Here is a 23,342-nt window from a genome sequence, read left to right as displayed (position 1 = left end):
ATGTTCCAGGGTCCATTTGTTCCCAATTCTTTGGGGCCAATTCTCAGAACTGTGGCAGCTCCTGTCCCGGGTATAGTCTGGTCATCATGTAGTTAACTTCTCCACCTGGTGTTCTGGTATCTATAATACAGCTCACAGCATATGGCTCCGAATATTATATATAGCCCTTGAGAAAGAACTAAAGGTCCTTGACTATGCTCAGTGACTACATTAGTATTATTTGGTCTCCTTTGCCTATTTTCCTTTGTTTTCACATGTTCTCATTTCTCTGATTAAACTTATTCTTTGATTGAAGTTTTCCACAGGCAAAAGGCAGGCAGAGGACATGGAGGCGGGGAGGGGGCGGTCAAGGACCATAGGATCCTACTGTTTCATGGGAACTTCAGAGCCACCTGTCTTCTTGGTTCAGAGTCCACGTGGTATAGTTCTTCTGTGTATTCTTGCGTGAGTGCGAAGTTGCTTCAGTTGTGTCCGACTCTTTTTGACCCTATGGACTGTAGCCTGCCAGGCTCCTCTGACATCGGATTCTCTGGGCAAGAATACTGGAGTGGTTTGCCATGTTCTCTTCCACAGGATCTTCCAGACCCAGGGATTGAACCTGCATCTCTTACATCTCCTGCATTGGCAGGCAGGTTCTTTCCCACTAGTTGCCACCTTTTAATCTCTTCTGCTTCTGTTAGGTCCTTACCATTTCTGTCCTTTATTGTGCCCATCTTTGCATGAAATGTTCCTTTGGTATCTCCAATTTTCTTGGAGATCTCTATCCTTCCCATTCTGTTATTTTCCTCTATTTCCCTGCAAGAAAAGATAAGAAAGCCTTCTTAACAGAACAATGCAAGGAAATAGGGTTGCCATATTTAGCAAATGAAAATACAAGACAATATAATGTCCTGTACGCACAATTAAACAAGGCAATATTGGGGATATACTTATACTAAAAACTCACCAGAAATTAAAGCTTAATTGGTTGTCCTGTATTTTGTCTGGCAACCCCAGAACAGAGTAAGCTGATAATAAATATTAACTTTCATCATGAACAGAGAGATTTATTTTCAATTCATATTACCAGGAGGGGTGTCTCTTCCTGCTAAATACAACCTTTACTTTGAAAACAATCTCAGAACCCAAGAGAACACTGGCAAGCCTGGGTCCTGGGGAGATGACAACAGACCATCTCAGGGCTTCTTCAAAGCCAGGCTCATTTACCTTCTCCACGCCTTTTTCCCTGTCTCTGGCCTGGGTGGTCTCCACCTTCTTGGGGATGTACACATGAGAGATCTGGCCCGCAGTGCCTGGAGGGGAGGGATTTTCTCCATCTCTGGCCACCTCCCCAGCATCCAGCCCAGAGACAGACTCACAGGTGCTTCTTCAGTGCTGGTGAACTTCAATTCAAAAGCACCACGTGCAAGGTGAGGGAAGATGTGCGATCCTGTTTCATTTTTACAAACCTACATTTCACATGGGGAAAAAACAGTTTCTCTAAATTCCTGGAAACTGCTGCAGTGGGGTGGAATTCTAGTGCCTGGAGCTTTAAGGCAGATCTTGGGCTACATTTTTGGTTCCGAGGCAGCTCCAAAATCACTGCAGATGGTGACTGCAGCCATGAAATTAAAAGAAACTTGTTCCTTGGAAGAAAAGTTATGACCAACCTAGACAGCATATTAAAAAGCAGAGACATTACTTTGCCAACAAAGATCCGTCTAGTCAAGGCTATGGTTTTCCTAGTAGTCATGTATGGATGTGATTGTTGGACTATAAAGAAAGCTGAGCGACAAAGAATCTATGCTCTTGAATTGTGGTGTTGGAGAAGACTCTTGAGAGTCCCTTGGACTGCAAGATCCCACCAATCTATCCTAAAGAAAATCAGTCCTGAATATTCATTGGAAGGACTGATGCTGAAGCTGAAACTCCAATACCTTGGCCACCTGATACAAATAACTGACTTATTTGCAAAGATCCTGATGCTGGGAAAGATTGAAGGCAGGAAGAGAAGGGGACGACAGAGGAAGAGATGGTTGGATGGCATCACCGACTCAGTGGACATGAGTTTGAGTAAACTCCAGGAGTTGGCGATGGACAGGGAGGCCTGGCGTGCTGCAGTCCATGGGGTCGCAGAGTTGGACACGACAGAGCAACTGAACAGAACTGAACTGAAGGCGGCTCCTCTGGAATGGGAATAACGACGCCCATCTATTTCCACTCACACCACACTGCAATCTCTTGCCAGTTTATTTTCCACCCTGATTGGGCTTATCCGCAGGGCCAGGCACAATATTTGTGGAAATGAGCCAATGGGAAACTGTGGAAAGGAGGACGGGTAACTTGGCTCTGCAGCGCGACATCCGCAGCCGTCACCGCTCCGCGAGTTCCAACTTCACTTCCGACGCCTGTAAGCTTCGGAGCGTAGCCTCCCAGGCTCCGCCTTTCCTCCCAGGATGCTCCGCACAGGTCACGCCCCATGATTGGCCGCTCTGCTCCACGTGGTGCCAGGCTGGCGGCGGTGGTTGCCGGGGCGACGGCTGGAGACGTGGAGGCCGGGCCGGGTAGGCGCGTGCGTCCGCTACGGAGGAGCAGGTAAGTGCGTCCTCCCCGCCCCGACAGGGCCGGGCGATCTCAGAGCCCGCCGTCCCCGGGCGGGGAGGAGTAGTGATGGGCCCGAGGGCCGCAGCTCTGCTGAGCCCCCTTCCCAGAGGAAGACCCCGATGCGCCAACTCAGCAGCCGCAGCCGGATGCCCCGACTTTTCGCTTGCTATCCTGGACTTTTTTTCTGGCGCGGGCCTGAGGCGGCTGCTCGGACATCCCGAGGACAGGCCAGCTGCTTGCCACAAGTAGTCCCCGATCTTTGCTCCAGTGAGCCGGACAAAGGGGGCTCCAGATCGTCCATTTGGGTAGTGGGGGCACGGGAGGGTGGCCTGGGGCTTTTAGATCCATCCCTTCCGTTATCCATCAGCCAACCCCTCTCCCCAGGCACCTAGGTTAAGTCCAGATTTGTTCCAATCTAAGCAGAAACAGGATGCTTGCTAATTCCTTGCAAATTCCTCCTCCAGACAAATGCCTTAGTCTTACCTTTATTCAACTAGCTCGTAGGCCCTAAATCCTTATCATATAGAAATTCCGAAGCTGCCCCTGCAACCCTCAAAAGTGACTGAAGAAATTTTCTCTAGTTTTTGCATAAAGTAAAGCTGTGGTTCTCAAACTTGGAACGTGCATAAAAGTCATCGGGAGAGATTGTTTAAAGTAGTTTCTGGACATTATGTTCAGTAAGATCAGAGTGATGCTAGGAGTTTTCATTTGCACAAGCATCCCAGGGGATTCTAATTCAGATGGTCCAAACTTTGGGGTAATACTGTAGTGGTTAATATCAGTGTGGATTTAAATTTCCACTTTGTCACTTATTAGTTGAGTTCTAGGGAACACTTCACCCTCCCTGGGCCTCAGTTGCCTCATCTGTAAAAGAAGAATATAAATCATATTCATTGTTCAGGTTTATTGTGAAAATTAAATGTGAAGCATTTTGCACATTGCCTGGCTTATGATAAGTCCTCAGTAAGTGAGCCTATTATGATATAAAGGTGTACAGAAAATTCTGTACTTTTTAAGAATGTCAGGGTAATAGAACACCCAATGATGGCTCATGTTCACTGAGAGATGATCATAACAGAATCTTATTCAGATGATGGTCGTGAAGAACTTCTCTGACAAAGTGATGTTTATTAAGCACAGAGGTCAGCCAGGTGAAGAAAGAAAGGGGAAAAGTGTTGCATGCAGAGAGAACAATATGTGCAAAGGCCCTGAGGTAGGAAGAAGCTTGATTCCCCCCTTCTAAGCAACATCACATATTCACCCATTCTGATTAAGACACAGGCAACTTTGGGGGCCATTATTCTGCCCACTACAGCTACCTGTTTTTTAAAAAAGTTATTATTATGTATTTTTGGTTCTGCTGGGTCTTCATTGCTGCGCAGGCTTTTCTCTGGTCGAGGACGCAGGAGCTTCTCTTTGTTGTGGTGCTCAGGCTTCTCATTTTGGTGGCTTCTCTTGTTGCACAGGCTCTGGGCACGCGGGCCTCAGCAGTTGCAGCACTCAGGCTTAGTAGTTGTGGCCTCTGGAGTCCAGGGTGCGTGGGCTGCAGCAGCTGTGGCTTGTGGGCTTAGTTGTTCCGTGCGGCATGTGGAATCTTCCCAGACCAGACATGGAACCTGTGTCCCCTATATTGGCAGGTGGATACTCATCCACTGTACCACCAGGGAAGTCCCCTACAGCTCTCTTTTGTTAATTCACAGATGATTGAAATGAAAGCCTTTGTTTTATGTTTTTGCCTTGCAGAGATTTTTGCTGTGAGAATTAACAGTATCTGTTCAATATGGTAGACGTTCTGGCTCATGAATCAGAATTACTTGGACTAGTGAAAGAGGTATGTTTCACAAAACACAGGTCACAGAGAAAGAGATCTTGAAAACTTGCGACGCTTGTGTTTTACAATGCAACAAATTCTATGATGCCTTGTAATGTTTATATCATTACATTACTGTTATCTATTTTCCATTTTATAATTTTCAGTGTGTTCATAATAAGCTGAAATCTTAGAGCTGCTTTTTAGACTTCCTTTAAAGAAAGTTATACAAGCAATACATGCTCGTGGTAAAAGATTCAAACAGTATAGAAGTGTAAACAGTGAATTCTCTTACTCTGCTCCTGTAGTGACCACTATTAATGGTTTAGTATATTACATTTCTAGACTTTTTTTCCTTTGAATATTCAAAATATATTCACATGACTAAATAGTTTATTTTACAAAATGTAGTGATACCATGCACATTGTTCTGTAGCTTACCTTTTTAAAAAATTCATTTATTTTTAATTGATTGATAATTGCTTTACAATATTGGTTTGATTTCTGTCATACATCAGCATGAATTAACCATAGATGTCCCCTCCCTCTTGAATTTCTCTCCCTGTAGCTTGCCTTTTATCTGTCAACAGTCATACAGTATAAACATCTTCCTATGTTCTGCCTCAGACTTCTGAATACTGTAGAGTATTTCACTGAGTGGCTGCGTCATCGTCTAGTTAACTTGTTGCCTATTAATGGACCTTTATGTGCCCCACACTGAAAGTTTTTAAAGGATAGGCCTACGCCTTATGCTTTTTGATATTCTCTACAGCTTTTAGCCGGCTTCCCAGGTGATTCTGCAGTAAAGAATCCACTTGCCAATCAGGAGACATGGGTTCGGTCCCTGGGTCGGGAAGATCCCCTTGAAAAGGAAATAACAACCCACTCCAGTATTCTTGCCTGGGAAATCCCATGGACAAAGGAGCCTGGCAGGCTACAGTCCATGGGGTCACAAAGAATCAGACACCACCTAGCGACTAAACAACAATAGCTACTTTTATCAGGGGACCGGCATAGAGTTGATGCTAAAGCAATGGTTGCTGCTGTTTTGGAGTGTGACTGAGTGTCCGTTAGGCATTTAGTCACACATGAGAGACATGACCATGGAGCAGGAATGAGGCATCCACCTGAGGGATGCAGCTTTGAAATTTGGTGTGATCATGAATAAATTTTCAGAGGCGTCACAGCAGAGGGTGGTGGACAGGGCCCGGAGAAATAGCCAGAGTTAGAGGAGGTGGAAACAGAAAAGTGTGACTGCCACAAACTGAGGAGATGGGCAGAGAAGTGGAGAGCAGCAGTAGTAGTCTGTGTCACTAACATGAAGCTCTGTGTGTGTGTGTGTGTGTGTGTGTGTGTGTGTATGTACGCTCAGTCCCGTCTGACTTTTTGCCACCCTGTGTGTGTGTATGTATGTATGTGTGTGTGTGTGTGTGTGTATGCTCAGTCCTGTCTGACTCTTTGCCACCTCATGGACTGTAGCCAGGCTCTTCTGTCCATGATATTTAAAGACGGAGGGTGATCCTTAGTGCCCTACTTGAAGATCACAGATGGTGTTTCCCAGGTTTAATGACTTACCTTTCTTCTTAGGGACAGGCATTATTTCTAATCCCTGTTGCAGGTAACAAATTCCCAGTGACCTACTAGACCCAAAGCCATCAAGCCTTCTGCCAATCACTTTTGCTTTTTTCAGGCTGCTGCACATATTCTTTTCTTGTTTCTTTTTTTCATTTTATTTTTCTATGAATAATTATAATGAATCTTACAACTCACATTTTCTTTCTAAAAGCACATTTATTTTATGTAAATGAACATTTTCTCCTCTGATCACAAGATGGCAGAATAGAAGGATGTATGCTCATCTTCTCCTGTGAGAAACTAACCACTGAACAGCCATCAACAGGAGAATGTTGGATCCCACCAAAAAAAGATACCCAATGTCCAAGGACAAAGGAGAAGCCCTAACAAGATGGTAGGAGGGGTGAAATCACATTTAGAATCAAACCCCATACCCTCCAGAGCCACTTGAAGGGCTCAAACAAAACAAAACCTTTATACAGTCAGCAAAAACAAGACTGGGGGCTGACTGTGGCTCAGATCATGAACTCCTTATTGCCAAATTCAGACTTAAATTGAATAAAGTAGGGAAAACCACTATCCCATTCAGGTATGACCTAAATCAAATTCCTTACGATTATACAGTGGAAACAACAAATAGATTCAAGATATTAGATCTAATAGACAGAGTGCCTGAAGAACTATGATTGGAGGTTAGTGACATTGTACAGGAGCTGGTGATCAAAACCATCCCCAGGAAGAAGAAATGCAAAAAGGCAAAATGGTTGTCTGAGGAGGCTTTACAAATCACTGAGAAAAGAAGAGAAGTGAAAGGCAAAGGAGAAAAGGAAAGATATACTCATCTGAATGCAGAGTTTCAAAAAATAGCAAGGAGAGATAAGAAAGCCTTCCCTAAGTGATCAATGCAAAGAAATAGAGGAAAACAATAGAATGAGAAAGACTAGAGATCTCTTCAAGAAAATTAGAGATACCAAGGGAACATTTCATGCAAAGATGGGCTCAATAAAGGACAGAAATGGTATGGACCTAACGGAAGCAGAAGGTATTAAAAAGAAGTGGCAAGAATACACAGAGGAACTGTACAAAAAAGATCGTCATGACTCAGATAACCACGAGGGTGTGATCACTCACCTAGAGCCAGACATCCTGGAGTGTGAAGTCAGGTGGGCCTTAGGAAGCATCACTACGAACAAAGCTAGTGGAAGTGATGGAATGCCAGTTGAGCTATTCCACATCCTAAAAGATGATGCTGTGAAAGTGCTGTACTCAGTATGCCAGCAAATTTGGAAAACTCAGCAGTGGCCACAGGACTGGAAAAGCTCAGTTTTCATTCCAGTCCCAAAGAAAGGCAATGCTAAAGAATGTTCAAACTACCACACAGTTGCACTCATCTCACACACTGGTAAAGTAATGCTCAAAATCCTTCAAGCTAGTCTTCAACAGTACATGAACCGAGAACTTCCAGATGTTCAAGCTGGATTTAGAAAAGGCAGAGGAACCAGAGATCAAATTGCCAACATCCATTGGATCATAGGAAAAACAAGAGAATTCCAGAACATTTGTTTCTGCTTCACTGATTATGCTAAAGCCTTTGATTGTGTGGATCACAACAAATTGTGGAAAATTCTTTAAGAGATGGGAATACCAGACCACCTTACCTGCCTCTGAGAAACCTGTATGCAGGACAAGAAGCAACAATTAGAACTGGACATGGAACAACGCACTGGTTCCAAATTGGGAAAGGAGTACATTAAGGCTATATATTGTCACTCTACTTATTTAACTTATATGCAGAGTACATCGTGACAAATGCCAGGCCGGATGAAGCACAAGCTGGAATCAAGATTGACAGGAGAAATATCAATAACCTCAGATATGCAGATGACACCACTCATGGCAGAAAGCAAAGAGGAATTGAAGAGCCTCTTGATTAAAGTGAAAGAGGAGAGTGAAAAAGCTGGTTTAAAACTCAACATTCAAAAAACTAAGATCATGGCATCTGGTCCCATCACTTCATAGCAAATAGATGGGGAAACAATGGAAACAGTGAGAGACTTCATTTTCTTGGGCTCCAAAATCACTGCAGATGGTGCCTGCAGCCATGACAGTAAAAGACTCTTGCTCCTTGTAAGAAAAACTATGTCACACCTAGACAGCATATTAAAAAGCAGAGACATTACTTTACCAACAAAGGTCTGTCTAGTCAAAGCTATGGTTTTTCCAGTAGTCATGTATGGATGTGAGAGTTGGACCATAAAGAAAGCTGAGCACCAAAGAATTGATGCTTCTGAACTGTGTTGTTGGAGAAGACTTTTGAGAGTCCCTTAGACTGCAAGGAGATCAAACCAGTCAATCTTAAGGAAATCAGTCCCAAATATTCATTGGAGGGACTGATGCTGAAGCTGAAGCTCCAATACTTTGGCCACCTGATGCGAAGAACTGACTCATTGGTAACAACCCTGATGCTGGGAAAATTGAAGGCAGGAGGAGAAGGGGACAACAGAAGATGAGATGGTTAGACGGCATCACCGACTCGATGGACTTGAGTTTGAGCAAGCTCTGGGAGTTAGAGATGGACAAGGAGGCCTGGCATGCTGCAGTCTATGGGGTCGCAAAGAGTCAGACATGACTGAGTGACTGAACTGAACTGAAATGAATATTTTCTATGATACTGTCTTTCTAGGCCTTTAGTATGTATATCAATAAGTAAATTCCTGATCCCACATTACTTCTCCAAAGATGACAGTTAATTAATCCCATTATATATTTGTGATAATATTGAGCTGATACAATTACATCAAAGACAGTCACTTTGTTGATGTTAGAACAGAGAAATGTATGCTCATTTATGCTTTTTTTTTTTACAGTATTTAGATTTTGCTGAATTTGAAGACACCTTGAAAACATTTTTGAAAGAATGTAAAATAAAAGGAAAACCATTATCTAAATCTACATGTGGCTCTTTAAGGGACCCCAAATCATTGAAATTCCAGGTAACATTTTACTTTTTTGATTTTCGTATGTAATCAAGATGCTCCCAACTTCTAAAATACGTCACCATTAGAGAATGTTGGAATCATTTCTGGGGACCTGGGCAGAGCAACTTGTTAGACTGTGCTGATGTTTATGGATAAACGGGTGATATCATCTTCAAATCTCTGGAGAGATTTCACATCCTTTCTTGACTGACCTAGAAAATGAATGGCAACACAAGGTTTTTCCATACATATTTCTTGGTAGGAAGAAGAAACCACGCAATGCTTAGAAACAGAGACAAATGTGATCTCCACCCTGAGGAAGTTTAGGTTAATTCTAAGTACTGGGGACACTATGGTGAACAAAATAAAACAAAATATCGGCCCTCAGGGTGCTTGCCATCTAGTTTGGGGAGGTCGAAGTGGGCAAGAGCCATATACAGGGCAGCACCCTGTCAAAGGAAGGCCTGGGTGGCTGGGAGGCCCTGGCGCTGGGCTGCAGCGGAATCAGAAAAGACCTTGAAAGTCTTCATTTCAAGGACTTCCCTGGTGGTCAAGTGGTTAAGACTCTGTGCCCCCAATACAAGGGGCACAGGTTCAGTCCTTCATCAGGGAACTAAGATTCCACGTGTGCGGCCAAAAACAAAAAGTCCTCATTTCAGTCATTTGATTCTGCGTCCCGTTCAAAATGTTCTAGGTAAGGAATTGGTTCACCTCAAGTACAACCCATGACAAGAGAACATACCATTTCCTGAGGCAGCTTGTTTCAGCTTTGCCTGATAATATTTTTATTTTTTGGAATTTACAAATTTTATCCTCTTATAACTCTCTTGTTCATTTTCCTAAACACTACATGGAGTGAGGCTAAGTCAGTATTAAACAAATCAGAATTTCCAATGGTAACCCATAAAACATGATTTGATTATTTTAATAAATTTGTTTCAATATACATACTTCCAAGAAAAATCAGAGACTTGGTTTGAGAGTCCCACTGAGTTGCTGGAGGTCAGGCCACAGCCTGACTCCCCCATGACCTGGCATGGGTACCACCGAGCAGGGACACTGTTGAAGTGGCCCAGGGAGTTGGAGTGGGGCTGTGCCCTGCCCAGCACCCCTCCAGGCCTTGGGCATCTGGGTGCCGAGCCTGCACCACTTCAGACACGGGCTCCTCTGCCAGTGCTGCACCGGGCAGCCTGAGGCTTCCTCCCAACCCCAGAGCAGACTTCAGAGCAGGAGAAGAAGAGTCTGGTCATCATTAGACATGCAAACAGAGGCTACTTAACTTGAAAGGTCTTGAAACTTTCTGATTGTGAGAAGCCTGTCTTTTCTGCCCATTCAGTAAACAGCTATGTCCCGCCTTTATAGATTTCCCAAACAAAAATACCTGGAGCGGTGGCTTAGTGATACTTGCCAAGTGTCAGTGGCCCTCAGTAGACAAAATTTCCTTAATTACAGTTCTTTAAGAACTTGTATGTATGGGTGATTATTGGTGGTGTGTAATTTTCTGATCTTGGTAATTGTGGCTGAGATCACACTTTACATTAGAGAAGTTAATATTTTTTGTGACCCCTATGAGTTATCACACTGGATTGTTCTATTTGTTATCACTAAGCTGTGTCTGACTCCATGGACTGCAGTACACCAGGCGCTTCTGTCCTCCACTATCTCGTGGAGTGTGCGCAAATTCATGTCCATTGAGTCGGATTGCTTTATGTGTAGATATTATTTTAAATTCAGGGGTCATTTTTTAAAAATTTATTTATTTTTAAATTTTTCTTGAAGGATAATTACTTTACAATATTGTGATGGTTTTTGCCATACATCATTATGAGTCAGCAATAGGCATACGCGTGTCCCCTCCATCCTAAAACCCCTCCCACCTCTCTCTGCACCCCATCCCTCCAGGTTGTCACAGAACACCAGCTTCGGGTGCCCTACGCAGGGACCATTTCCAGGTTCAGAGTATGGTTTATAAATTGGGAGTGTCATGGCACAGCAAAGGTTTGTGGTCCCAGGTCTACAAATGCAGAGTCTAGAATAAACTGTAAATGGGCCATGTGATGCGTAGGCATACTTTGCCAAACCATGTTAAGAAAACACTTGACTCCAGGCTTTAAGACACCCTCAAGAGTCTGTACACAGTTCCTGGACCTCGAGGGAGAGTCCTCCCCTGGGTGGTCAGCAGGGATTGCTCAGGGCTCAGCAGACTTGAGCCTGGGGCGGGGCCAGGCCCCAGCAGCACGTCCCTCTCACCTTTGTATTAGGAAGTGACAAGAACATGGGATCCTCTGGCCAGGTCCCCCCAAAGAGGCCAGTTTTGAAGAGGTAGAATTTCACTGTGGGGCTTATTTTGAAAACTTCTGAGTTTCTTTCCAGTGTAAGCCAGTCCCTTCCTGAGTGAGGTAATATTCAGAGACCATTGTTCTCAGTCACATGATACAGAGAACATTTTTGTAGGGTTCATGTCGGAAGACTCCTTATCAGAGAATGTTTCTGACTTAAGGAAAACCAAACACAGCAGCCCTGTTCTCTGTAGGTTTCTATCTTATGTTAAAAAGCTTGATTATAAACAAATAGAATATTTTACCTTAAAAAAAATTTACAGAAAAAAATGTAAAACTATTAAAAGCATAAAAGAACAGTGACCCAATAATGGTGGTAAGTAATGGTGGTCAAGGATGGGGGAACTGGAGATTCTACAGAAAATCTGAAAAAAAAAAAAAAAATCAGAAAACTCTGAAAAAAGTTTCTGCAGTTGAGCCCAAAATGGAGGTCTGGGTATTGTGGGCATTTGATACAAAAAGGAAAACACAGCAGGAAGCTCTCTTGGTCCTGAAGGCAAGCATGCGTACTCAGTAGTGTCCTGCTCTTTGCGACCCCATGGACTGAAGCCCGCCAGGCTCCTCTGCCCATGGGATTTCCCAGGCAAGAATACTGGAGTGGGTTGCCATTTCCTCCTCCAGGGGATCTTCCCGACCCAGGGATCGAACTGGCATTTCATGTATCTCCTGCATCAGCAAGCAGATTCTTTTACCGCCGAACCACCTTGCCTAAATCTGTAAAGTCACACAGCAGGTGTTGGTGGTGGGTCAGTTATCGCTCCTCCTGTGAGACAGGTGATGTGCTGACTGCCACCTCCTTTCTCCAGAGTTCTTTGTCTCAACCACCACGTGGTGAGTCGGGCCATGGGCGCTGCCCCACGTTGTCAGGCTGGTGCAACCCCGAGGTTAGCCTGGAGCCGGGCCTGTGTTTCCCCTTCCGTCTCCAGCCCAGGTGTCCTATTCTTGGACCTGGAGGCAATCACTCTGGGGGAGCTGGGCTCTGTGGTCACTTTCTGCGCTGCCCTCTCCACCAGACACGCTTCTGGCAACAGCAAGCCCGTGACAACGCTCAGTCCCACCTCCCAGGCCTGGGATTGACCATTCCACGTGGCTGAACTCCTGGCCGCACGCCACATCTTGGCAGCTGTGGTGTCAGTGACTCTCTGTAAGTATGAGGTCGCTCCGCTGAGGTCTGGCTGGGCTCTGGGTCCGAGCTATTCTCATCAGTCTTAGGCAGTGGGTCACCAAGTCCAAAGGGCAACCTGAGTATATTCTTGTGCTGGTGGCAGATTCCTTCCATTTCAGAGACCTTCACCATTGCATCTGTTCTTCAGTGAAAGCCACTCAGTTGTGTCCAACTCTTTGTGACCCCATGGACTATACAGCCCAGGGAATTCTCCCGGCCAGAATACTGGAGTGGGTAGCCTTTCCCTCCTCCAAGGGGTCTTCCTAACCCAGGGATTGAACCCAGGTCTCCCACTTTACAGGCGATTCTTTACCAGGTGAGCCACCAGCAAAGCCCAAGTATACTGGAGTGAGTAGCCTATCCCTTCTCCAGGGGATCTTCCCGATCCAGGAATCAAACCAGGGTCTCCTGCATTGCACGCAGATTCTTTACCAACTGAGCTACCCGGGAAGCCCTCTGTTCTTCAGTATGCTCAGATTTGATGTTGCAGAGCAGTGGAAAACCAGGGGCGGTCTGCAGGAATGTCAGCCAAGGCAGTCTGAAGCCTTCCAGATCTCTCTTTTCCTATCCCTCACCTCTGAAAAGGAGACTTGGTTTTGCTCACACTGAAATGATGGAGTATATGGGTGTCTAGGATGAAATGGTTGGATGGCATCACCGACTCAATGGTCCTGAGTTTGAGCAAGCTCCAGGAGATAGTGAAGGCCACCGAAGCCTGGCATGCTGCAGTTCACAGGGTCACAGAGAGCCGGACACAAATGAGCGACTGAACAACAGCAAGGCATTGGGAGGGTGTGAGAATCAGGGGTGTTGGGAGATGTGGCATCCCTTGTAACCGACCAGGCTTCACTCCAATGTCTTCTCCACAGAGGGATCTCCTTGCTGCGTTTGACAGTGGAGACCAGAAGGTGTTCTTCAGGCTGTGGGAGGAGCACATCCCCAGGCCCATCCGGGACGGCGACTCTCTGGCCCAGAAGCTGGAGTTCTACCTTCACATCCACTTTGCCATCTATCTTCTGAAGCACTCTGCAGGCAGACCTGTAGGTTCACCTTGTGCTGGGGGATTGGTCCACGGGGTGTGTTAAAGGAGGATGTTAGCCGTTACCTTTTGCAAATGAGATTACGTTAGTTTTTCGCCCCTTTTATCATATTATTCTCAGGAGTAGGCCTCATATGTCCTGATGCATGCTTTTTCTGTCTCATTCCCAGCAGTTTCTTTTCTAATTTGTATGGAAAGTCATTTCTGTAATGAAAGCTATGTCCTCGTTTGCTTGACTATCTCAAGATGGCTATGTCTAAGAGAATGCATCTTTAGACCACATTTTCAACCAGAAGATGAATTTAAGCTTAAACAGTGGGAAAATGGTGTGCCCGTTTGTGAAAGTTTGAGTGATGGGTTGAATTGAGCTTCTGCAGTCTTTTCCTGGAGGTGTGAAAGAGAGGAGAGCAGACACAGGCTGCTCTGCGGATGAACCTCGGGGTGCGGAGGGAATGACAGAGGGGGGCCAGCCAGGCTGACATCAAACCATCCGCCTTTGTTTTGTGACTCCTCCATGTACTGGCTACTGCCCTGAGGACCTGTGTTAACTTACTAACATGTCAGTGGCCACAGGAGGGGTCAGAGTGGAGGGAGCAGCTATATAGCAAATTGTAGTAGCTGTTCTTGGAAGGCTGTTCCTAAAGATGGTTCTCAGGTGGGTGCCATTGTGGGAGATTTTAATTTCCCTTGTATCTGTTTTTACTAATTTTTTCTGTTTTGCTATAAGATAAAAAAATCAATAAATTTTTTAAGTCCAGTGGGCTTCATGGTATAGGTGAAGGGAGATACATTGATGAGAACAACTGGCCTGTGTATGAGGCTGTGAGGGACTTAACAGGTGAGGCCAGGGAAGACTTTCTCACTGAGGCCCAGGGGGAGGTGGAGACCCATCGGGGTGGGATGGGAACCCGACTTTCCTGGGGTTACACCCGGAAGTAGTGAAGCTGGCAAGGTCAATTCCTGGTTAGCTTAATAAAAGAAGGGAATAATGATATGGAAACTGCTGTTTGAAAAAACTGTTCACCCTTAAGTGCTTGCTTTGGCAGCACATATACTCTTAAAAAAAACAGTGGAACGACACAGTGAAGATTAGCATGGCCCCTGTGCAAGGATGACATGCAAATTTCAAAGCGTTCCATATTAAAAAAAAAAACAAAAAACTATTCACCCTTAAAAACCTTTCCTAAGGAAATCACAGGAATGCAGACAAATATTTTTTTCTATCTGTACTATGAAAGCGATGTACATGTCTAATAATGGGAGATTGGTTAAATAAATTATGATAGACCCACAAGATGAGGTTTTGTCATGCCATTAAGAAAGACATTGATGAATTTAAGGATATCAGAAAATGGTAATGATAAAGTGAAAAGGCAGCACTTGGACTATATATATTATACATGCAGTTCTCTGATATTCTGGCAATTTCATGAAGGGGTGAAACAGGGGGTGATGTTCGGATGACTGCAGACAGCTCGCAGGCTGGGCCAGGCGAGGAGGATGGCAGCGACGTGGCTGGAACTGAGGGAGCCTTGGGGGGAGGACAGGTGAACCGGTGAGCTGGCGTCAAGCCGGAGATCTCAGACATCCTCTCTTCCTTGCAGGACAAAGAGGACCTGGATGAAAGGATTTCTTATTTCAAAACCTTCCTGGAGACCAAAGGGGCGGCCCTGAGCCAGACCACGGAGTTCCTGCCTTTCTATGCCCTGCCTTTTGTTCCCAACCCCATGGCGCACCCGTCATTTAAAGAACTCTTCCAGGTAAGCGACTGTCTCCAGATCTTGGATCCTGGGCAGCATGGCAGTTCCACCTTTTATACGCTGCTGATTTCTGAAGCATGCTGTAAAAAAACACTAACGTTTGCATATGTTGTATTTTAAAAGAAGGTACAGGTAAGTTGCTTTAACAAACTTTTCTTCTGGTATAAAATGTGATTTTGTTGTTGTTGTTATTGCACCAAGACTTGTTAACTCAGACTGACAAAATATTGTAAAATATACTAGCCTCTTCAGTCATTCTTTGTAAAATTTTACAGTATTGAAACAATAACCTATTCAATTATAATGAAAACTAGTAGCCAAAGAAAAATCTAGGCTACTTTACACAATCACTGGCCTTGTATATTTTGATTTGTGTTAAAATTCTCACTTACTCAGTATATATTTGATTGTCTGATTTTGTACTACATTATTTCCATCAGACTATTCGTCTATAGCTCTTTTAATTGTTTTATTTCATTTTACTTGACATTTTAGCATAGTATTTATAAATAAAAACTTACCTATTAAGGTAATTTTTGTTGACTTACTAAAATTAATACATCCCACTGAGAGGTTTATTGAAATGTATTTAGAAACAAATATTTTGATATGACTAGATAGTTTTTCTGAAGATCTCACACTGTTTTCAAAAATTTGTATGTGTTCCCCAACCACTGAACAATGGACGCAATTCTTCCAAACAATTACATTTCAGTTTCTGCTATTCTCTGTTTATTGAATTCAGTAAAACCAATTTCGTTACTCCTGAATAGCAGCTGCTAAATTGAAGTTCAGGTGGTTGACTCATTCTATCAAAGCTAGATTGTTATACAGTAGCACAGTTGAATTCTGTGCTTGTTTTTCTGGTCAGTACCAATTTAGTTTTACTGTCTTCTCCTAAAAGGTTAAAAATATAAAACGGTTACAAAGGTGATGAACTTTGCAATGGAAGGTTAGATGTTCTCACAGTCAAGGTTCTGTTTACGAGAGTCATGACATGGTGGTGTGGCTACAGCTTAGGTCAAGGCGAGGTGGAGCTGGGAGAGTCAGGGAAAGGTTCCCACTGAGTCCTCGGCAGGTCTGATGTTCCAAGACTGAGTTCAAGTTCCTCTTCAGAGTTCAGGAGGTTAGAGATCATCAGTATTCACAGCATCATTTTATTCCCCCCTTTTTTTCCTTTTCAGTTCAGTTCAGTTGCTCAGTCATGTCCAACTCTTTGCGACCCCATGAATCACAGCACGCCAGGCCTCCCTGTCCATCACCAACTCCCAGAGTTCACTCAAATTCATGTCCATCAAGTCGGTGATGCCATCCAGCCATCTCATCCTCTGTTGTCCCCTTCTCCTCCAGCCCCCAATCCCTCCCAGCATCAGGGTCTTTTCCAGTGAGTCAACTCTTGGCATGAGGTGGCCAAAGTATTAGAGTTTCAGCTTCAGCATCAGTCCTTCCAATGAACACCCAGGGCTGATCTCCTTCAGAATGGACTGGTTGGATCTCCAAGGGACTCTCAAGAGTCTTCTCCAACACCACAGTTCAAAAGCATCAATTCTTCTGTGCTCAGCTTTCTTTATAGTCCAACTCTCACATCCATACATGACCACTGAAAAAACCATATCCTTGACTAGACAGACCTTTGTTGACAAAGTAATGTCTCTGCTTTTCAGTATGCTGTCTAGTTTGGTCATAACTTTCCTTCCAAGGAGTAAGCGTCTTTTAATTTCATGGCTGCAATCACCATCTGCAGTGATTTTGGAGCCCAAAAAAATAAAGTCTGACACTGTGTCCACTGTTTCCCCATCTATTTCCCATGAAGTGATGGGACCAGATGCCATGATCTTAGTTTTCTGAATGTTAAGCTTTAAGACAACTTTTTCACTCTCCATTTTCACTTTCATCAAGAGGCTTTTAGTTCCTCTTCACTTTCTGCCATAAGGGTGGTGTCATCTGCATATCTGAGGTTATTGATATTTCTCCCAGCAGTCTTGATTCCAGCTTGTGCTTCCTCCAGCCCAGCATTTCCCATGACGTACTCTGCACATAAGTTAAATAAGCAGGGTGACAATATACAGCCTTGACGTACTCCTTTTCCTATTTGGAACCAGTCTGTTGTTCCATGTCCAGTTCTAACTGTTGCTTCCTGACCTGCGTATAGGTTTCTCAAGAGACAGGTCAGGTGATCTGGTATTCCCATCTCTTTCAGAATTTTGCACAGTTTATTGTGATCCACACAATCAAAGGCTTTGGCATAGTCAATAAAGCAGAAATAGATATTTTTCTGGAACTCTCTTGCTTTTTCAATGATCTAGCGGATGTTGGCACTTTGATCTCTGGTTCCTCTGCCTTTTCTAAAACCAGCTTGAATATCTGGAAGTTCACGGTTCACATATTGCTGAAGCCTGGCTTGGAGAATTTTGAGCATTACTTTACTAGTGTGTGAGATGAGTGCAATTGTGCGGTAGTTTGAGCATTCTTTGGCATTGCCTTTCTTTGGGATTGGAATGAAAACTGACCTTTTCCAGTCCTGTGGCCACTGCTGAGTTTTCCAAATTTGCTGGCATATTGAGTGCAGCACTTTCACAGCATCATCTTCCAGGATTTGAAATAGCTCAACTGGAATTTTTCCTTTTACTGATCTCTAAATATATTCTTTCAGTGGTCATCACAGATACTTCAGTGTACATAATAAAATCTAAAGTTAGTATTTACTCTCTTCCTGATCATTACAAGGACCTCATTTAACTTACGGGCTGTAGTTGTCAAATATTTTAGTATATACTTTAGCCCCACAAAATCTGAACTTTTAAAAATGTTATGCAGTCAGTATGTGTATCGGTTTACCCTTAGATTCACCAGTATTTTTGTTTACTATTCCATCTTGTGTAGAAGCCCTTCCATCCAGGATCGTTTTCACCCCTACTTGAAAGATGCTCCTTTAGAATCTCCTTTCACTGAGGTTCCCTTCTTTCAGTTCTTGTTGTCTGAAAGCATCTGTACTGCTTTCTCAGACAGGGTTAAAATAGTAGGTTTATAGCTCTTTTTTTTTTTTCGTGTGGCATGCGGGATTTTAATTCCTCGACCAGTGACTGAACCCATGCCCCTTGTAGTGGAGCGCGGGGTCTTAACCACTGGACCACAGGGAGGTCCTGACAGTTATTTTCTTTCAGGACACTGAAGGTTTTTTGTGTCCTGGCTCCCACTGTTGCAGTTTTGAAGTTGGCCATCAGTCTGATTGCTGTTCCTTTGCAGGTCCCCTGTCTTTTTTTCTCTGATTGTATCACTTCACTCTAGCGTGTCTTCAGTTCAGTTCAGTCGCTCAGTCGTGTCCAGCTCTTTGCGACCCCATGAATCGCAGCACGCCAGGCCTCCCTGTCCATCACTATCTCCCAGAGTTCACTCAAACTCACGTCCGAGTCAGTGATGCCATCCAGCCATCTCATCCTCTGTCATCCCCTTCTCCTCCTGCCTCCAATCCCTCCCAGCATCAGAGTCTTTTCCAATGAGTCAACTCTTCGCATGAGGTGGCCAAAGTACTAGAGTTTCAGCTTTAGCATCATTCCTTCCAAAGAACACCCAGGGCTGATCTCCTTCAGAATGGACTGGTTGGATCTCCTTGCAGTCCAAGGGACTCTCAACAGTCTTCTCCAACACCAAAGTTCAAAAGCATCAATTCTTCAGCGCTCAGCTTTCTTGACAGTCCAACTCTCACATCCATACGTGACTACTGGAAAAACCATAGGAGTGTCTTAGGGATACCCAAATATTTTATTTTTCTTTTTTTATTTAAGATGTCTTGGTTTATGTTGGCCAACCTAGCAGTCCTTTCCTGAGATTGATTTCTATACGGTTGAGCACAGAAAGCCTCAAGCTGGAGCACACCGTATGAGCTTCCTACAGTTGTTATAACAAAGGACCACACACTGGGTGGTTTAAAACAACAGAAATTGCTTGTCTCACAGTTTACGAGGCTAGAAGTGTGAAATCAGGGTGTCAAGGGACTGTGCTCCCTATGAAACTTCTAGGGGAAGATCCTTCCTTACCTTTTCCAGCTTCTAGTAGCCTCAGCTGTCCCTTGGCTTGTGGCTGCGTGATTCTAAATCTCCTCTCTGTCTTTGCATGGCTGTCTTCTCTCAATGTCTGTGCCTAAATGTCCTTCTTCTTATAAGGACACCAGTCATATTGGATTAAGAGCTTATTCTCATTCAGCCTCCTCTGAGCTAATTTCTTCTGCAGCGTCCCCGCTCCCCTGACCTCACATTCCGAGGAGATTAAGGCTTCAACATGTCTTTTTAGGGGACACAGTTCAACCCACAACAGACCCATTAGAAATAGAGTCACCAAAAAAAAAAAAGAAAGAAATAGAGTCATCGTGCTATGTCAGAGAATCAAACTTTTCTGCTTATTTGGCAGTATTTTTTTGAAGAGTCAGAGAATGCACAGGATAGACCAGTGGAGCGGGGTGGGGGGTGTGGGCGATGAGAGCTGGAGGGAGAAGTAGGGAGAATGGGCAGATTGGAGGGAGATGGGACAGGATCTCAGAGCCAAGTGGCCGTGAATTTTTAGCAGCAGAACTTCTTTTAGTGGGACCTCCCGGTTTAGTGGTAGATACTCTTGTCTAAGAACCCTCAGGAAAATTGTCCCGAGAAAGGTCGTTGCTTGTGATACTTATTCTTTCACTACATAAGTCATTATTTTTCCCTTCTCAGTGAACGTTGTTTGAGGTAAATAATTTATTTTTAAGGAAGAAATCAAACTAGACACATATCAGAATGCTGGACACAATGGAGTATCTGAGGCAGGCAACTGCTTCTTTCTGTTTTTCTTGTCTGAGTGAGGTTTATGGAAATGAGTCCCTTTCTTCCGGAGACTTTCCGTAACTTAGCGATAATTGTATATGCCTGCCAGTGCCACATATGCCTAAACCATACTGAAATATTTTTGGTTTTCAGCCTAATAAGGTTACTTGGCATCCTTGAAATATTCAAATCATGTACAGAGTTATTTTTTCCCTGATTATGAAAGGACTCTGTCCTTTCTTCCTGACGTGGGCTCTTGAATCTTCTATAAGTGAATTGGTCAAATGTCCTAAAACCTGTTTTTTTACAGCATCACACCACTGACAAGACATCTTCCTTCTGGTTTCAGTAACTGTAGCAGAGCTATTTTATCCTGAAGGCCACAGCTTGACAATGTTTGTTGGCATTTAATGATCTGGTGCTTTTCTTATTTTTCCTTCTTTTTTCCTTACCTTTAGGATTCTTGGACTCCAGAATTAAAGTTGAAACTGGAAAAGTTTCTGGCTTTAATGTTCAAAGCCAGTAATACGCCAAAGCTTTTAACATTGTATGTATCCTTTTAAAGCAAATGGAGACCACCTATGGAATTAATAGTCGCCTGTGTGTGTGTGTGTGTGTGTGCACGCGCGCACACTAAGTCATTTTTGTTGTGTCCAACTCTTTGTGACCCCATGGACTGTAGCCTGCCAGGCTCCTCTGTCCATGGGGATTCTCCAGGCAAGAATCCTGGAGTGGATTGCCATTTCTTCCTCCAGGGGATCTTCCCAAGCCAGGGATCAAACCCTCTTACATCTCCTGCATTGGCAGGTGGGTTCTTTATCATTAGCACCACCTGGGAATCCCAAGAATGGCTTAGATGGCCTCAAACAGGGATGGTTGTGGTTGTGCTGCTTCTATACTCAAGAGTGAATGAAGCACTAACAAGAGCACGTGCCAAGGCCTGTAAAGAGTTGATTTCTATGGCATTGGGTCTCTGAGACTTGGCAAGGGTCTTATTTTCTGTCATGTGCCAAGAAGCTGTCTTGAGTAGGAAAAAAACAATGCCTGTCTTCTTGGAAAAGAACTCTTTGGAAGTCACTTAAGGCCTTGAGGTCATGATGTATGGATCAACTCATATATAACTTGTCCTTCCAATCAGGACTTTTAAGAAACGACTTTGTTGAAGTGTAATTTACATACCATAAAATTTGCCCACGGTAAGTATGTTATTGAATGATTTTTAGCAAATGCACAGAGCTGTGCAGCCATCACCACAATCCAGTTTAAACAGAATCACTTTTGAGAGTAGAAGGGGACACTGACCAGACAGAGGCCCAGGACCAAGTGTAAGTGGAGGCTGTCCAGGGAGGAGCAAGGTCGTTGCCTGCCCATGGAGGCTCCCTTCCTAGAGCTGGTTGGTCCCTAAGGATGCTCGTCTGAGCATCTTATTCTGAACAAGCATTTTATTTTCAGCATTTTATTCTGAACAAGCATGTAGCAAAAGTTATTTCATGACAAGAGTTAGCATTTTTAATTGTAAAGTTGGTGCTTGTTTTGTTTACCATAATAAAAAATTTAGGCCACTCTGCTGGGTAATGACTTCTGCTTCTATTCTGACTCCAAAACACTGTACTCTCTTTTCCTAATTGGACTCTGAATAGAAATCCCTGGGATTTCATGACACGTTTCTCCTGCTTCTGCTTCCTGAACGTTCAGTGGCTCCCTCTTGCCTGTACTCAGCTCCTCACCTCGCCCTGAGACTGCCCCCAGACAGGCTTAGTACACCTCCCCTTTCCACTTTTATATCCTTTAAGGTTTTCTTCAAGTTCTTCCGTCTGCCCACATGTTTGCATACCCAGTTCCTTTCCCTCTTAGAGTTTTGTATAAAAGGACAGTTTTCAGTGAAATTAGAACTTCTCCAACTTGGCTTATGGCTTTTTTAATACACTTTTAAGAAGTATTTCTCAGGACTTCCCTGGTAGTCCCGTAGCTGGGATTCTGTGCTCCCAATGCACGGAGCCTGGGTGCAATCCCTGGTCAGGGAGCTAAATCCCACATCCCACGACTAAGAGTTCACCTGCCACAACTAAAGATCCTGTGCAGCCAAATAAATAATTTAAAAAATTAAAAATAAAAAGCCTTTCTCCTTAAAGGTAACAGGTACCAACCATTATGTAAAGATCCTAAAAGAAAATTTTTACATAATAGATGATACTGGTATATTAATGATAGCACCCACTTCATAGGAATAGTATGAGGATTGGGTTAATACATGAAAAACCTGCTAGAACTGTCCAACACATAGTAAGCACTTGTGTTACTGTTAGCTGTTAGCTGTCGTGTTATAGTTTGCAAACACTTGTCACCTTTTATCCCATTCAACATTTGCTTTGAGGCAAATACACTGAAGTCCAGCAGGTAACTTTAAACATTATTCCTCTCTTTTCCTTCTTACATATTTGGAGTTCAGTTCAACACGTATATTAGGTTGAATAGTGTGCTAGGAATTAGGGATAAAAGAAAAAGCCAAGATCATTGTCTTAGCTGGAGTTTTGAACATGAAAATGGGTGTCTGTGAGGCAGACAGAATGAGGGGTAGGAGTTCCAGGTAGAGGGAACAGCTTGTGCCCAAGTGCTGAGCCAGTGTTTCTGGGACACTGAAGGATTCAGTGTTGTTGGGGCAGAAGGATTGAGATGGAGAGAGTCAGAGACCTGGCAGGGCTGGGTCGTGGAGGTTCGTGTGAGGTCCCCTAAGTAATGAGGAGAAAAACATGGTCATGTTTACATTTTTTTTAAATCATTCTCTTTTTATTCCTGATTATAAAATTGATCCTATTCCTTATGGAAAGTTTAGAAAGCACAGAAGTGCATTTGTTTGCACACATACACTTCAAAGTATGTAATGTTTATAATAAGCAAGGAGAGACATCTCTGTGCATGCATATTTTTAAATATTTTTCTTAAATGAAGAGAATGTTCCCTCATAGCATTAAAATATTCCTCAAAAACAAGTGGTCTGAAAGTTTAAACAGAAATTACCTATGTCCCAGCAATTTCACTCCTAGCTGTATCCTCAAGAGAAACAAAAGTGTCCATCTCCATAGCAGCTTGTACATGAATGTTCACAGCAGCATTATCCAAAATAGGCAAAAAGTGCAGACAGTCCAGATGTCCATCCTCTGATGCAGGGCTGACCAAGTGCTCACAGTGGAATGTTACATGGCCATACAAGTGAGCGAGTTACTGATCTGTACTGCTACATGGAGAAATCTTGAAAACATGATGGTGAGATGAAAGAAGCCAGACACAGAAGGCTGCGTA

General features: G+C 43.7%; 1 protein-coding gene and 1 non-coding gene across 10 annotated transcripts in view; both read left to right on the top strand.

The window, feature by feature from the left end:
* Window positions 1–2,478: 2,478 nt before the first annotated feature.
* Window positions 2,479–23,342, top strand: part of ARMC9 (armadillo repeat containing 9) — a 183,379-nt gene continuing 162,515 nt past the window's right edge. For 5 of the 9 annotated variants that reach the window (XM_070385231.1, XM_070385266.1, XM_070385278.1 and 2 more), the window contains exons 1-6: window positions 2,480–2,574; window positions 4,327–4,414; window positions 8,836–8,961; window positions 13,320–13,490; window positions 15,094–15,249; window positions 20,501–20,593. In XM_070385231.1, the coding sequence (XP_070241332.1) occupies window positions 4,364–4,414; window positions 8,836–8,961; window positions 13,320–13,490; window positions 15,094–15,249; window positions 20,501–20,593 (597 nt within the window). In that variant the 5' untranslated portion in view covers window positions 2,480–2,574; window positions 4,327–4,363. Of the gene's footprint in view, window positions 2,575–2,596; window positions 2,889–4,326; window positions 4,415–8,835; window positions 8,962–13,319; window positions 13,491–15,093; window positions 15,250–20,500; window positions 20,594–23,342 lie in introns of those variants that run through there. The other 4 variants (XM_070385274.1, XR_011467299.1, XM_070385246.1 and 1 more) reach the window with 4 other exon arrangements.
* LOC138984963 (U6 spliceosomal RNA) lies at window positions 14,531–14,634 on the top strand. The gene has a single exon (XR_011462203.1). It is a non-coding gene; the product is annotated as a U6 spliceosomal RNA (small nuclear RNA).

The sequence above is a fragment of the Bos mutus genome, chromosome 2 (genome assembly GCF_027580195.1).
Source record: "Bos mutus isolate GX-2022 chromosome 2, NWIPB_WYAK_1.1, whole genome shotgun sequence".
In the NCBI taxonomy this organism is placed as follows: domain Eukaryota; kingdom Metazoa; phylum Chordata; class Mammalia; order Artiodactyla; family Bovidae; genus Bos; species Bos mutus.
This window is presented reverse-complemented; position numbering and strand designations above follow the sequence as displayed.